Here is a 12477-nt window from a genome sequence, read left to right on the forward strand (position 1 = left end):
AAAAAAAAAAAAAAAAAAAAAAAAAAAAGATGAAAAAAACTCCACATAGATGAATTTCTAAGACTTAATTGATTGGGATCGGTCAGTGCATCTTGGCTCCAGAAGAGAAAGGATTTTTCCAAATAAACACATCTGGGGCTACAGAGAGGGAGAGTAGCACTTCATGAGTTTGGATAGCCATGAATTAGCGGGCCATCATTTTATAAGAATTGTCTAAATACTGCCTCAGAAGGAGGAAAAATACAGATTATTGTAGTAGATCTTTGTTATTCTGGGTCATTCACAGTTTTGAACTCTCTCATCATACTTTGATAAGTTACAAAATTGTGAGTCCTGTTTTCCCAATAATGAAACAGACATTAAATTATTCAGCCTTGTTTACCAAGCTGCAACTTGTGTAAGCTCTCCGAAGTTCAGACTTCAGAACAACACACAGAAAAAATAGAAGGATGCATACATAAGAAGTGGCATAAGAGTTGGTTCCACTGGATTGGAAATGTGTAACTGATTAAACAAACCAGCCCCAGTAATTGTATATGTCGAAGCTCTCTAATTGTTTCTGATTTCCAGAAAAATTCTAGCATTGACAGCTCAGTTCTTAGAAAACAAAATTATCATCATAAGAACCAGAAAAGGTTCACTTGGATTATTTCATTTTAAATTAACCTCATTCATCTTATTAACAGAGCTAATAGTGAGACAGAGTAGGAAGAGGACTTAGCTTCAATTCACTCCCACTAGAGCATTCTTTCCTGTATCCCCAGGGATCACAAAACCCACACCACTACCTCACTGATGCCATAATGTTTGAATCATGCCTCTTAATTTAATGTTTGAACCATTCCTTTTAATTCCAGGAGCTGGCCTTAGGAGATAACCAAGGTCATGGAGTGTCCTACTTAGGGAAGAAATGCTGAACAACTGATTTACAGCCTTGTTGCTTCTGGCCAGACTACCAGGTAGCCCATTGCTCAAGGTAATTGTAGCAACCAGGTAATGCTTATCTGCCTACCTTATCCTTCATGTGCTTTGACCAGTCCAACCTGCATACCCTACCCCTGATACCTATTCTTTCGCCTAATGAAAAGGTTCTACCAGCTCTTTTTAAAATGTCAGTCAAGGAATTCTCTCTTTCTCTGTGTGTGTCTCTCTCTGCCTCCCTTATGTCTGGGCATAAGCTCAAATGAAGCCTTCTCTGGGAAAACTCTTTTGGCTTCTTGTCAATTTCTATTGCACTGACGGCCCAAGAACCCAGGTTAATAGCAATAGTTCAGAGAAATGTTTACAGTGTGTTACTTGATTTCAGTAGTCTTTACTAGGATTTTTTCAGGATGGGCTGGTGAACATGATGACAGTGTGTTTAATTGGATTTGCTTTTATTATTACTCATAACATCATATGTTTTAAGACAGTATAGTTTATTACTGAAAAATGAAAGGCAACAGGAGATTTTAGCATCTAATTTATCACATAGGGGATATCTTTTGTCTGATGATAAGAAGCATTGTTGTCATACTTCCTAGGTATAGGCCAGTCACAAAGCTTATTAGGGCCCAGAAGTCAGTGCATTATAACATAAGTTTAACTAACCACTATTGGCGTTAGAACTGAGGTTCTCAAGGCTGATGGAATTGCTAAGAATGGTGCTGCTGAACAAAGAAGTCTGGGTCATACAAAGCTCTAAATCTTATCAAGTCTACTTTAGGCCTTCGATTCCTATATGGAACTAGCCTCCTACAAAATTGCCAGAGGAGCTGAGAGAAAGCTAAGGAAATGATGAGGAAACTGAGATGAGGTAAGCTAGACCTAAAGAGGAAAAGCAGCTACCTCTCCTGCAGGGCCCTCCATTCAGGGTCCTCCTGGAAAACCCCCTGGAGGAAGCGCTCCTGTTGCAGTCGGAGTGAATGTCCGTCTTGTTTAACCACCAGCAGGGGGATTCCTTTCTGGAGAGTCCACGTAGTCATCATCTCTTTGACCTCTGCATTTTCCCCTAGAAAGGTGAGCTGAAATGACAGGTGACTATGGTAACTCAAAAGAGAGGAGACAACCCAAAGATAGAGGGACAGAAACTTCCATCTCCTTTGGATGCCAGAAATAAGACTTGGGGAACAGAAGACTAGAGCTGCTATCTCAGAGAAGAGCAATCCAGGCAACTGGATGAGGGATGGCTATCCCAGGGCTGCTCTCTGACAATTACTTGAATTGAGGGATATATATAGGATTTCGTAGAGTTAATACATGGCAGGAAAAGCCAGTGAAAAGGGGGTTGAGACTGGAGTCTCTTTCCTGCCCTCTTTCAAAAACAAATAAACAAAATCAAACAAGCAAACAAAAACCCTCTAATAACAGTAAAATCCAAGAGGAGTGGTATAAGAGGGAAATATCTGTCTTCAGGGAAGCTTTAAATATTTCAACAGAACAATTTTATATCAATAGAGGTATAGTGAATGGAGAACAAAACCTCTGGCTGCTTCACTTCTAGTATGGGTTTCTGATCACTGGATAACGCTGAATCTTCCTTTAGAAAACACAATTTAGGGCTGGGTGCGGTGGCTCACACCTGTGATCCCAGCACTTTGGGAGGCCGAGGTGGGTGAATTGCATGAGGTCAGTCTGGCCAACATGGTGCAACCCTGTCTCTACTAAAAATACAAAAAAATTAGCCAGGCGTGGTGGTGTGCACCTGTAACCCCAGCTACTCGGGAGGCTGAGGCAGAGGAATTGCTTGAACCAGAGAGGTGGAGGTTTCAGTGAGCCGAGATCATGCCACTACACTCCATCCTGGGCAACAGAGCAAGGCTTTGTCAAAAAAAAAAAAAAAAATTAGAGGGATTAACACGACTCTTTTTTTAAATAAAAAGTTTTCCTTTTTTCCCCTGTGATGACTGACTTTCTTTTCTCTTTCCTGTAGTGATTCTATAACTTCCCAGAGGGAAAAGAAAAACATATACTGTATTTCCAAACCTAACAGCATACTTATTTTGCCATTTTCAGAGTTTAAGGGATGCCAATGCAGTAGTAACCACTCAAAACATTTTGAGCTGATTTTAGCTAGCAGTGGGGTTGTGGGAAAGCTGAACTATAACAACAAAAATGTAGTAGCAACAGCATCATCCCCCTAAATATCCCAACCATTTCCCCTTCAGTTTTGTTTTACAGAAAATTGTGGGGACTCTCTTTCTCTCCAGCTTTTAAAAGGGACAGGTGGGCTACTCTGTATGTCATACTCACTCCAGGTCAGGCTATTCCACACATCTCTTCTACTCTTTGACTCTCTTTATCCTTACCATGTTACTTGTCATCTTGGGATCTGAATGACAAACTCCACCAGATGTAAAATCACTTTCTAAACAACTCTACAAAACAAGAACAAAAGAGCACTGCCATGTAGGCATCATTAGTTGGCTGAACATGCACAGTAGCCACGGATGCAGGCATTTATTAAAAGAGCTGTATGAAATGATTCATCCAGACATGATAATGAACATGAAAATGAAAAAAGAGGCATGTTTGTAGTGACCTAGGATAGAAGTTCACAAAAGTTATTTATTTGTGCTATATATATGCATGTGTAAAGTTTCCTTAAAAAGTTCAATAAAGTCAATAACTGTTCTAAGGAAGAATCAATTTGTTGAATTTTCTATACAATTCTTCTCTTTCCCTTAAGAAACGTCTTATTTTATTATTTCATTATGCATGTTACACATGTCCCTATTTAGCACGTAGGCAACTCTAGTACTATTAACTCTCCCCTGACATATTGCAAGTTCTTTAACAGTAGTGGAAACACCTCTGTTTACCTGGGTATTCCTACAGTGGCTAGCACAACAGCATTTGATGACTGTGCAATATTTTAAACTAACTGGAAATAAAATAAGAATTAAGAAAAGTACCAACTTGGCAATCAATCTTGAATAACCAGTAGTTAAGGGCAACTGCAAATGAGAAAAAAATGAAGTATGTGCTAAGGCTCTCAAATGTCTTTAATTGATCTTATGAAAAATAACAGCAAAGAATTCTTCTCATTCTCAAGTTGCTATTGGCAAGTATTAGAATTGACTTTATGTGACACAATGGTGGGCAAGATATTTTCAATAATTTGTTGTTTTAATACTACAGGGCCCTTTGGTGTCAGAAGGGAGTCGGTTAAAATCTAAGACCTTTAGGGGAAGGTTGATGGGGGACTTTTCTTATAACTAGGAAGTAGCTGTGATACAATTGAAAGAATAACTATTGGACTTGGAGTCAGAAGACAAATTTTAAGTACTGATTTTCTCACTGACTTGGTGACTTTGGGCAAATCTCTCCCTTAGTATCAGTTTTCTCACCTATAAACATGGAGTAATGATGATTACTTTAATCTCTTGAGATGATTATAACCATGATGTGACCAAAAATAACACGGGAATCTACACTGCTGGACTAAAATGATCTGGTAACTGCTGGCCACATTTTCTTTCTAACTCCCACTCTTTACTGCCAGCATGCACACCAAATGATAGATTCTTCCGTGTTGGAGAGGGGCTAAACTGATATCTACAAACATGCATACATGCACACACACATAGCAAGGGAGAGGGAAATGGAGAGAGATGAGAGAGAGAAGCAACACAATACTTGGTGTTGAGAAGCTTAAGTGGAAGCATGGAGAAAGAGTGTCTGGACCACTGACGGTGGGTGATGGAAATGGATAGTAAAGAGCATCTTTATATGTTTTTTGTTTGTTTGTTTGTTTTGTTTTGTTTTGAGACAGAGTCTCACTCTGTCACCAGGCTGGAGTCCAATGTCGTGATCTCAGCTCATTGCAACTTCCGCCTCCTGGGTTCAAGTGATTCTTCTGCCTCAGCCTCCCGAGTAGCTGTGATTACAGGTGCGCCACCATGCCTGGCTAATGTTTGTTTGTTTTTTTTTTTTTTTTTGTATTTTAGTAGAGATGGGATTTCACCATATTGGCCAGTATGGCCTCGATCTCCTGACCCCATGATCTGCCCGCCTAGGCCTCTCAAAGTGCTGGGATTACAGGCATGAGCCACCACACCTGGCCTATAAGTATTTTTATAAGAACTATGTATTTCAATATGCCTCAGGATTTTCAAGAAATGCAAGTTAAAAATTCGAGCTGTGAAATAATTTTGATTGTTGGATTTTGTTTCTTTAACCACAAAATCACACATCAATTGGACCATAAGGGTGTTTTATAAGGGCACAAAAATATCAAATGAGATAATGAACATGAAAGTGCTTTTTATTCTTTAACTTTGATTCTTATTTATTATTAATTATTGTTGTTGTTGTTGTTATTATTATTATTGAGACAGAGTCTCGCTCTGTCGCCCAGGCTGGAGTGCAGTGGTGTAATCTCGGCTCACTGCAACCTCCAGCTGCTGGGTTCAAGTGATTCTCCTGCCTTAGCCTCCCGAATAGCTGGGATTACAGGCAAGTGCCACCATGCCAAGCTAATGTTTGTATTTCTAGTAGCGACGGGGTTCCACAAATTGGCCAGGCTGGTCTCAAACTTCTGACCTGAAGTGATCTACCCGCCTCAACCTCCCAAAGTCTTGGGATTACAGGCCTGAGCCACTGTACCCGGCCATGAAAGTGCTTTTTAAACTGTAAACTGCTGCACAAATATTAAGCAATATTATTACTGTCCCTGGGACACAAGTGCTTATAAAAAAGAAAGGATCTCTTCTGTCTACAATGACTTGGGGTTCTTCTAATTACAGGTATGAGTTCTCTGGGTCTAATGGTTCTATAAAAAATTATTTTCTTTGCAGTTGGAAATTTTAAAATATTTTAATAATTATTAGAATCATCTGAATTAACTGAATTTTTCTGCCTTGCCTTTCCTATGATCTACATGAATCCCAAAGACAAAGAGACCATGAGTTCTTTAATCAATCATTAACCACTTGTTAATCACTATTACAGGATCAGCATATGCTAGGTGCTATCACATTTTTTAAAAAAGACTAGACACAATTTTTGTTCTTAAGCACATTATCATTGAACTAATAAAAACAATAAAAGAGGGTACTATTATGTGGAACAGATTATAAGTGCACTTCTAAGAATTTAGCAGACAGGCAAACGAATGAGAGCTGGAACAGTCTGTAAGGAGGAGGTGAAATCTCAGCTGGATCTTGAAAGTTGGGTGGCATTTGAATTGTTGGAAAGAAGAAAGGGCATTTCAGCTAGTAAAGGCACTAGAAATATAGGCACAATGATCCAGGGATTGAGCAAGATTTCTTCTTATGAGGGAGAAGATTAGTTTTGCTAAACAAATAATATACGTTGGGGAATACGGTTGACAACCTTAAAATTTGCCAGAGATTAGGTGCTATATGGTAGAAATGACAACATTTTAAAGATTTTGGATCAAGGCAACATAAAAATGTAGGATTAGCCATAGAAGAGAAACCAAAGAAAGTCAGGTCAAATAGTGAGCCCCTGGGGCCACTCCAGCATGACGTCCTACTGTGATGTTAGAGGAAAAAGGGAAGTGCTGCCTTCTATGGACCACGACAACCTAGCAAGCAGAATAAATATGGTTGACTGACAATATATAACTATAAACAGTCACAATTATTCTGTTACTTTCTAGATTAAATAACAGTCTACCGTTACCCAACATATGACTTACATTTGACAGACTGTTCCACAAATCGTCATTCTTAGCATTTCTATAGCTGAACTTCTTTAAGTACTGAATTATTCCTTTCTGGAATTTCTCCTCACCCAGAAAATCCTTGAGCATATTCAAAATACAAGCTCCCTTTAAAAAAAAACAAAAGAGTTGAAGAAAGAGATAAAGAAAAGTGTAGTATGGTATGTTTTTAAAGGAAGCTTAAATTTTATGGAACATGTGTGATGTCTGAAAAATGAACAAATAAAAAGTGAAACAAGTAGCAAGAACTGGCACCAATGACCTAAACTGTTGATTTTATAGTCATTATCACATTTCTTCTGAAAGCAGAGCTTCCACCTGCACGTGATATTTACTACCTTGTTATAGGAAACTTCATCAAACATTTCCTGTATTTGAGTCGGAGTTTCTGCTGGTTTGGAGATAGGGCGGGATGAATTCAATGAATCTTTTGTAATTACTTCAAAACACACATCCAAAAAATAGTCATCCTAAACAGGGAGAAAAATGTTTAGTTTTAGTTTCTATTTGACACTGTAAAAGCAATAGAAAACACAGTAGGTTTAGTAAGATATTCTTAGAGGTAAGATTTCAATCAATATTTCTTGGAAGGTGTTTCTTTTCATTTATGTATTCCCTTTCCACCGTTTCTCTACTTTAAAAAGATACAAATCCAATATTCCTTCAGACATTGCCTGAATGTTTACCATGTACCAGCCCTTCGATACAGAAATAAAATAATGGTTTCCATTTACTGAATACTTGTTCTGTGCCTAGACCTATCATCTGCAATCCTGTCAACACCTCTGCAAGGGAGATGTAGTATAAGCTTGTTACAAATGAGAATATATAAAGCTTTGGCATTAAGCCACAAATTCAGTACATACACCGTAACAAGAAGAGCCTAAGTTTGAATCCATGTCTGTCTATAGTGTACTGGACTAAATATAGATCCTAAAGACCTCATTAACCATTACTAACCACCTTGATATGCAAATTTGTATAGTGTTCAGATCACTATATTTGTTTTTAAAAAAGACATACCTGAAGAAATCCCTTCACACATTTTGGGGAAGCCAGCAGACCCTTTAATGTTGATTTCAGGTTACATGCCAAGAACTCTGTATAGTACCTAGTAGCTGTGGGCATTCCTGTGCGGATGTATACAAACAGTGTATACAACCCACATACACAGCTCTACATTTGTATTAGTTTGTCTTCTCTGTTTACAAACTTTGGGGTGACAGATTTATGTTGATTGTTTTCGAAAACTTTCAATGTTTCATCCAGTTCTGTGATCTGTTTCATGTATCAAACAAAATGCCATATGTTCAAAAACCACAACATTATGTAGTTTTTCTCTTTAACATTAACTTGAAATTTTAACAGTGAATTGATGATTCTTTACACCATATAGTATGATACACAGAATTGTGAACTTACAAATTGCAGCTCTGGATATGTAGCATTAACAGCAATAAGTTCCATGTAATTTGCAAAACCTTCATTAAGCCAAATATCATTCCACCATTCCATGGTGACCAGGTTGCCAAACCACTAGGAGGTAAAAACTCAATGTTATTAGAAGTTAAACAAATAAAAGTTATTAACTTTAGCAAAAAGAAAAGTTACTAACTTTTTTTATTAGTTAGGATGTCTCTTCTCCCTTTGCTACCCTTTTCTCTTTGTACAGTTTTCTTCTACTGATTTTCTTGCCTTCTTATTCTCACCACCACATTTTTGCTTGATTTTCTTTTTTCTTTTTTTTTTTTTGTATGTTCTCAATGCCCTTAACTCTTCGACTTTCATTCTATCTGCCCAACATTTCCTAGCTGTTAGATTTAATATTAAGAAAGAAAATGGAACACTTTGTGGAGGTAGTTTTTTTTTCCTGCACAGTAAGAACAATCTCACCTTGTCCTTGGTATATGATGATGTTCAAGGGAGAAATGTAAACCCAAGTGTCCTGGGTGAAGTTATACTTTTATATTAAGTAGCAGGTACTTAGGAGAATCATAAGAATTCATTTAGGGCTCTCAGATTGTTATATAATTGTTATATAATATTACTGAAGAGCAAATTCTGTTGTTAGCCTCTGCCCCCGACTTACTTCCATGGGCCACTAGAAACAATAAAGGTCTAAGATTTAAAAAATATACAAATAAAATAAAAAGGATGCGTAAAGATAATCGACATGTTTACCCTTTACCTATATTTGATCTGTATTATACATTTTAAATATTACTATTCTTTTATATGCTTTTATATTTTATTTATTTAGTCTATATGCCTAATACTGTACATCTAGTGTATGTCTCTAAAATTGCAATCTCTAGAAGGACCAAAGCTTCAACAATAAGATTCTAAGATTCAGAAGAGCCTGGTTATAGTTACAGAACAGAAAATTATAAGTCTGTAGCTTCTAGAAACCGTTTAAGCACTATGCCTTTTCTGACAGCCTTCAGATTACTTTACAAGTGGGCACCAACTTTCTGAAGGGCATTCATGGAAAGGGAGAGGCGTTTCCTCAATTTGAAAACTGGTGAACATAAGAAGTACAGGATAAACTGACTCTGGTCACTTCACCAGTTAGTAAAAATAGTTTATTCATTCATTCAATAAATACCTATGGAGAAACTACTGCATTCCTGGCACCATGCCATATGTTAGAAATACAAAGATGTATATAATACAGCCATTCCCTCAATACAAATGATGGAGGTCAACCAGTAGACAAATAAATACAGCAAAGCAGGTGTTAAGATCAATGTCTTTGCCAGGGACAGAGGGGATTCTAGGAGGAAATAAACAGTTTTGCCAGGATGGTGTTCATTTCCTGAGCCTTGCAATTAGTACTCAGGTATGCTGAATATCAGGTAGCAGGAGCAAAGGCAGAGTGATACAACCTGTCATGCTCAGAAAATGGCAGATAATCTTGGATGGCTAAAGTTTAGGTGTAGGCAAGAGATGAGGCTGGAGAGGTAAAAAGGAGCTGGGTCATGGGGACCTTGTATGCCAGGCTAAGACAGTTGGCATTGGAGAATCCTTGCCAGGATTATGCACAGAGTGACATGTTAATATGGTCATCAATGGGAAGACAAAATGTGGGGCAAAATTCCAGTGCTGTTTGCTGCTTCAGCACTTGACTGCATCTCCGTGGAAGAGAAGCTGTTAAAGGGAGGGCCAGAGGGAGCGTGGAGCCTCAGATGTAGAGCTCACAGAGCACTTCCCTACAAACAATGGGCAGAAAGAGAGAAATCCCCAGACTCAGTTAAGTGCTTTGGAGCTCCTGGTGACTCATGATCAAAACACCTAAAATGAGCCAGTGAGGAGATTCTGAACCAGAGGAAACAGCCCATGTGTTCTCGAAGCACAGTGCTGAGCATGGCTCTCTGTGTAACGGAGTATTCAGTTCACTGGTTTAAAGAACAACAAGTCATTATTGTGGTGATGATAAAGGATAAAGTTAAAATGTTTTAAATAACAGATTTTACCAGATTCTACAACGGAATGGTATTTGCCCACTTGGTGAAAGACAATTTTGGTGCCTTTAATAATTTACTGCTTTACAGAGAGTTTTCAGAAATGAAAGAGGTAATAGTCTCCAATCTCTATAGACCTAGCTTTACAATTCCAAATTTGTAGGTAATACAGTGTTGATAGATGGCCCTTAGATACCTTATTCTGTAAGAAATAGTAGTATTTCTTGTAGATGTAGTGGCCATTGTCATCATCATTAATAACTAACACTTATTGAGTGCTTACTATGTGATCTGCACACTTTCCCTATCCATAATCCTCACAATGACTTTATGAAACAGAACTATTATTAATTTCGTTTTATAGATGGGGACACTGAACTTCAGAGAGTTAGGTAATGTGCTCAGGATCATCAACCCATCAAGTTTCACTTGAAGTATTTCATTATGGCCGTGTAAGCACAGGTTCCAACTGAAGGAAGATTGATTTTGCCATAGATTGGAATGTCAGAGTACCAGGGGATATAAGGAGAAATATTTTTAGTAGAAATCTTTATTTGTAAGGTTTCCAGTTCTGTGCTTCATGTGTCTGTATAGTCGCTTCCCTTCTTTTCCCAAATGACATTGGAAGGCTTTGCTTTGAAAGGTTTTAGAGAATAAATTTAATGGCTACTTCTCGTGATAAAATTCCAGTATGCACACCGCAGTTCAGAGACTGAGTACTCTGCTACTTGACATGTTGTATTACGTTTAGTAATCTCTAAGTTCCCCTCTAGAGGTAAATGAGTTGATTTATTTTGTTTCAGAAAGATTGGTGGTGTTCTATATAATGTTATTTTGAACTGATATCGAGATATTGTCATGAGTGCCAAGTACCTGGTGTGCCAGTTCATGGGCTATGACTCTGGTGACCCACAGTTTATCAGAAGCAGAAGAGGTCTTCGGGTCAAAAAACAGTGATGTCTCCCTATATGTAATGAGGCCCCAATTTTCCATGGCTCCAGATGCAAAGTCAGGAATAGCAATCAAATCTAAGAAATAAGAACAACCACAGTTGATTTTTATGGCTCCCACACCAGAAATAGAATTTGCTCCCTGCTCAAATACACTATGATCCTTTAAGTATATGTAAGCACACTTTTTGAAAACATCAAGAATATCTTAACACTGACAGGTTGTCTTATAGTTGCGCTGAAAATAATCAGTGCCCATTATCAAGTGGAATAAGTTGTATAAAGCGTTTTGTAGATGAAGTAACATATTGACATTTAACCATTTTCTTCCTGAAAGTGCTGAACTCTGAAAATCTTTTGGGTGCCTTACCACCAAGAAAATAATTTATTTAAAAACAATCATATTGTATTTTATGTTAGTACTGCTGAAAACTTTAAAAAAGGTTTCAAATAATTTCTAATATGTTTGAGATTCATCAAAACATATAATGAACTCATTTCTAGAAAAAACAAAAAGATACATGATTTTAATTTCAGGAGAACACCTCTTATGGGCCGTCTCTATAGTCAATATTTTGATTGATATTTCTAGCACATCCAGCCTCTATTATGAGCACAAGTCCTTCTAAGACAGTACAGGAAAAAAGCTCTGGGCAGCATTGATTCTTTCTGACTTCAATTTCCTTTTCAACACTGGTATTTCCTCTACTTCTTAAGAAAGTGTTGTGGGGGGAAAAAGTGCAACCTAATCATCTTTAAACAACTCAGGTATAATGCATTAATTTGCATTATGTGTATGTGTGTGTATATATATGGTATATGTGTGTGTGTATATTATATATATATACTTGTATATGTGTGTGTATATATATATATACACACACACACCTGTATATATATACACATATATACACATATGCACACATATATATACATACACAGGTATATGTATATGTGCATTGTTTACTATCCTTTGCTAATGATTTCACGTAAGCTAAAAAATTTCTGGCTAATATTTAGCCTTTGAATTCTGCTAGCTAAAATGTTCTGTTTAGCTGGAAAAAAAGATAATTTTTTAAAAGTTCAAAATGAACCAAGTCACTTGGCTTATAATTGCATTGTCTGGAGTTAATACTGGTTAATTCTAGTAGATTAAAAACAAGTATACACAACACAATAAAAAACCAAATTGGCGCTAATAAAGATTAGTATTCATTAGCACTTCAAATGTGGGAATGACTTTTCTTCTAAATTGCGTTGATGATTTTATAGTAGTGGGACTTACATCTGCTCTATTTTTTCTTAAGCTGCATGTTTCCTCTCTGTTAGTCTTAAAGGTATTTCATATGCTTTTAAGACTGCATTTTCAAGAACATGCATTAATATGGTTGATGGTTGT

At 37.2% G+C, this 12477-nt stretch overlaps 1 protein-coding gene across 3 annotated transcripts in view; it reads right to left on the reverse strand.

Annotated features, from left to right (window-relative positions):
* ERAP2 (endoplasmic reticulum aminopeptidase 2) overlaps positions 1–12477 on the reverse strand; it is a 49428-nt gene that overhangs the window by 20463 nt on the left and 16488 nt on the right. For all 3 annotated transcript variants that reach the window (XM_017858844.1, XM_017858845.1, XM_017858847.1), the window contains exons 6-11: positions 11002–11156; positions 8090–8203; positions 7006–7137; positions 6644–6775; positions 3288–3356; positions 1828–2003 (exon numbers count right to left, since the gene is read on the reverse strand). In XM_017858844.1, the coding sequence (XP_017714333.1) occupies positions 1828–2003; positions 3288–3356; positions 6644–6775; positions 7006–7137; positions 8090–8203; positions 11002–11156 (778 nt within the window). The remainder of the gene's footprint in view (positions 1–1827; positions 2004–3287; positions 3357–6643; positions 6776–7005; positions 7138–8089; positions 8204–11001; positions 11157–12477) is intronic.

The sequence above is a fragment of the Rhinopithecus bieti genome, unplaced genomic scaffold (assembly GCF_001698545.2).
Source record: "Rhinopithecus bieti isolate Rb0 unplaced genomic scaffold, ASM169854v2 scaffold_48863, whole genome shotgun sequence".
Taxonomy (NCBI): domain Eukaryota; kingdom Metazoa; phylum Chordata; class Mammalia; order Primates; family Cercopithecidae; genus Rhinopithecus; species Rhinopithecus bieti.